This window comes from Helianthus annuus, chromosome 10 (genome assembly GCF_002127325.2).
Source record: "Helianthus annuus cultivar XRQ/B chromosome 10, HanXRQr2.0-SUNRISE, whole genome shotgun sequence".
NCBI lineage: Eukaryota > Viridiplantae > Streptophyta > Magnoliopsida > Asterales > Asteraceae > Helianthus > Helianthus annuus.
In genome coordinates, this window is record NC_035442.2 from 70,519,232 (window position 1) to 70,523,185 (window position 3,954).

Here is a 3,954-nt window from a genome sequence, read left to right on the forward strand (position 1 = left end):
AACTCACTTTTCAAGCGAAAGATTGGTGGGATGCTTATAGCAAGGAGATAGGTGAGGACAAACTTCAGACAATGACTTGGCAAGAATTTAAGGAACCCTTCATGAAGTACCATTGCCCTCAGTCAGCCATTGATAAAATTCAAGAAGATGTCTTACGCCTCCGACAGAAAAACGAGACGATAAATGAGATATCTAGTATTTTCTAGGATAAGATGAAGTTTTGTACGGAGTTTGTGCAAACCGAAAGAATGAAGATTAATCGCTTTTACGGCAAACTGAAGGCGGAATTCAGGGAATTCATCACTCCCTTGAAATGTGAAACCCTTGATGAGCTTATTAATCTGGCGCGGGATAGAGAAATAGAAATCAAGAGGCAAGAAGAACGTGGTGAAAAGAGACCAAATGAAAAGAGTGGAAGTTCGACTCCGAATAAAAAGGGGAAGTATCAAGAGCAAGGAAGAAAGGATAAGTCGAAGAGTGGTATCACGCCTTGCAAGACTTGTGGAAAACTACATACGGGGGAATGCTTGTTAGGCAAAAAGGGATGCTATAAATGTGGTAAAGAAGGGCATTCGTCTTATCAATGTCCAACTAGCCCGAAGACTTGCTTCAATTGTTTCGAAAAGGGGCATATCAAATCTGAATGCCCAAAACTTCAACAAGAGTCGAGAAAAGAAGATAAGAAGCAAGAAGGTTCTAGGCCAAGGGGAGAATGTTCCAAATTACATCCGAAGAAGCCAAGTCTCACCCGAATGTGATTTCAGGTATCTTTTTACTAAACTCCATACCGGTTTATGTTTTGTTTGATACTGGAGCTACTATGTCATTTATTTCGAATGAAATTATACAACATCCGTCCTTTAAGATCGAGCAAATGCCAATGCCTCTAGAAGTAGAAATAGCCGATTTTAAGATCTATATGTTACACGAGGTGTGTAGAAACTGCAAATTCACTATAGAAGATGAGGAATTTGACATCGACCTCATACCTATGGTTTTGGGGGAATTTAAAATGATTGTGGGGATGGATTGGTTGGCGCGACACCATGTGGAGATTGATTGTGAAAATAAGGTAATGCTCATCCAAGCTCCAAGTGGAAGACAACTGAGTATTCAAGGAGAGAGAAATGTAGAAACCAAGTTGTGCACCTTGGTCCAAGCTTCCAAATACGTACTTAACGGGAGTAGAGCATACCTAGCTTATGTAGTAGATGCCCGACAAACCCTCCCGAAGCTTGAAGACGTTGACATCGTGAATGAATTTCCGGATGTGTTTCCGGAAGAATTACCGGGACTCCCACCCGAGAGAGAAATAGAGTTTCGCATCGAAGTAAATCCGGGTGCGAAACCCGTTGCAAAGGCCCCCTATAGACTTGCTCCCACCGAGATGCGCGAATTAACGACACAACTACAAGATCTTCTAGATAAGGGTTTCATACGCCCGAGTGTGTCGCCTTGGGGAGCACCTGTCTTATTTGTTAAGAAGAAAGATGGGTCGATGCGCATGTGTATCGACTATAGAGAGCTAAATAAGCTGACCATAAAGAACCGCTACCCTTTACCTAGAATTGACGACCTTTTTGATCAATTACAAGGGGCGAGTTGGTTCTCCAAGATAGACCTGCGTTCGGGGTATCATCAAGTTAGAGTACGGGAAGAAGATATTTTAAAGACTGCATTTAGAACCCGTTGTGGGCACTATGAATTTCTAGTCATGTCGTTTGGATTGACGAACGTGCCGGCTGCGTTTATGGATCTTATGAACCAGGTGTGCCGACCCATGTTAGACAAATTGGTAATTGTGTTCATAGACGATATCTTAGTCTATTCGCGAAGCAAAGCTGAGCATGCAAAGCATTTGCGTGAAGTACTCGAAATTCTCCGCAAGGAGAAACTCTACGCAAAATTTCCAAAATGCGCCTTCTGGCTCAGGGAGGTGCAGTTTCTAGGCCACGTGATCAATGCGGAAGGTGTTTTAGTGGATCCGTCAAAGATTGATGCCGTAATGAAATGGGTCCCCCCGAAGAGTCCGACTGAGATAAGAAGTTTTCTAGGCCTCGCGGGATACTATAGACGGTTCATATAGGATTTCTCGAAGATAGCTCTACCCTTAACCAGATTAACGAGAAGGAAAGAAAAGTTTGTATGGGGTAAGGAACAGGAAGAGGCCTTTCGTATACTAAAAGAGAAATTGTCGAGTCCTCCGGTCCTGACGTTGCCAGATGGGACTGAAGATTTGGTTGTTTATTCAGATGCTTCGCAACAGGGGTTAGGTTGTGTTTTGCTGCAAAGGGGAAAGGTCATTGCATATGCTTCGCGGTAACTAAAGCCTCACGAGGTAAACTACCCAACACATGATCTGGAATTGGCGGCGGTAGTGTTCGCCTTAAAAATTTGGAGACACTACCTATACGGTACGAAATGCACAATTTACTCGGATCATAAGAGCCTCAAGTACTTCTTTGAACAGAAAGACTTGAATATCAGGCAGCGTAGATGGTTAGAACTGATTAAAGACTATGATTGTGACATCCTTTATCACCCGGGAAAAGCGAATGTGGTGGTGGATGCACTAAGCCGAAAGGGGACTCCACCTCCAATTCGTGTGAAGTCCATGAAAATGATAGTTACTCCACAATTACTTGAGATGATACAGGATTCCCAAAGGAAGTCGCTTGCAGCAGAAGATTCAAAGAAAGAAAGGTTAAAAGGTGTGGCCGAAAAACTGGAAGAAAGCTCGACCGGACTTAAGATGAGGTTCGGCCGAGTTTGGATACCGCGTTTCTGTGAAGTCAAGACCGCGTTACTTGAAGAATCCCATAAATCACGATATTCGGTCCACCCCGGGGCTACAAAGATGTATCGAGATTTGAAGGCCAATTATTGGTGGCCGGGCATGAAACGCGATATCGTAAAGTATGTCGCGAAATGCTTAACGTTCTCTCAAGTGAAAGCAGAACATCAAAAGCCTTATGGGGAATCACAACCTTTGGGGATACCGTTATGGAAATGGGAGGAACTAACGATGGATTTAGTAACCAAGCTTCCAAGAACGAAAAAGGGGCATGATGCAATATGGGTAATCGTAGATCGACTTACGAAGAGCGCCCACTTTCTACCCATTAAAGAAGCTTATTCTTCCCAGAAAATGGCGGAAATTTATATGAACGAGATTGTGTCTCGACACGGGGTGCCCGTGTCAATTGTCTCGGATTGGGACACTAGATTTACCTCTCGTTACTGGCAACGATTTCACGAGAGTGTGGGGACGAAATTACACATAAGTACCGCCTACCACCCTCAAACCGACGGCCAGTCAGAAAGAACCATTCAAACACTCATTGATATGCTGAGGGCGTGTGCTTTAGATTTTGGGGGAAGTTGGGATGACCATTTACCACTAGTGGAATTTTCTTATAACAATAGTTACCACAGTGGCATTAAAATGGCACCTTACGAATTACTATACGGACGAAAATGTAGAACTCCCGTATGTTGGGGAGAAGTGGGGCAAAGGGAGCTCGCGCCAAGTGATTTAATAGTAGTGACAAATGAAAAGATTGAATTGATTAGGGCTCGTTTGAAAGCAGCCCAGGATCGACAAAAAGCTTATGCAGACAAGAGAAGGCGCCCTATTGAATTTCAAGTTGGAGATTTCGTTCTATTGAAGGTGTCGCCATGGAAATGCATAATCCGTTTTCGTAAACGGGGTAAATTAGGCCCTCGGTTTATTGGGCCGTTTAAAATCTTGTCTCGTGTTGGAAGGGTTGCATATCGATTAGAATTACTGCCTACTCTAGACGGAATTCACAATACCTTCCACGTGTCGCAATTGAGAAAGTGTCTTGCGGATGAAACCGCGTTAGTACCTCTCGATGACATTGAGTTAGACGAGGGGTTGAATTATGTCGAGAGACCAATGGCCATTAAAGATGTCAAGGTGAAGAAGCTCCG

General features: G+C 43.6%; 1 protein-coding gene across 1 annotated transcript; it reads left to right on the forward strand.

Annotated features, from left to right (window-relative positions):
* The first annotated feature begins 212 nt into the window (after positions 1–212).
* Positions 213–758, forward strand: LOC110882086 (DNA-binding protein HEXBP-like). Its single transcript, XM_022130185.1, has one exon. It carries the CDS (start codon positions 213–215, stop codon positions 756–758), a length of 546 nt encoding a protein of 181 aa, XP_021985877.1.
* The last annotated feature ends 3,196 nt before the right edge of the window (positions 759–3,954 follow it).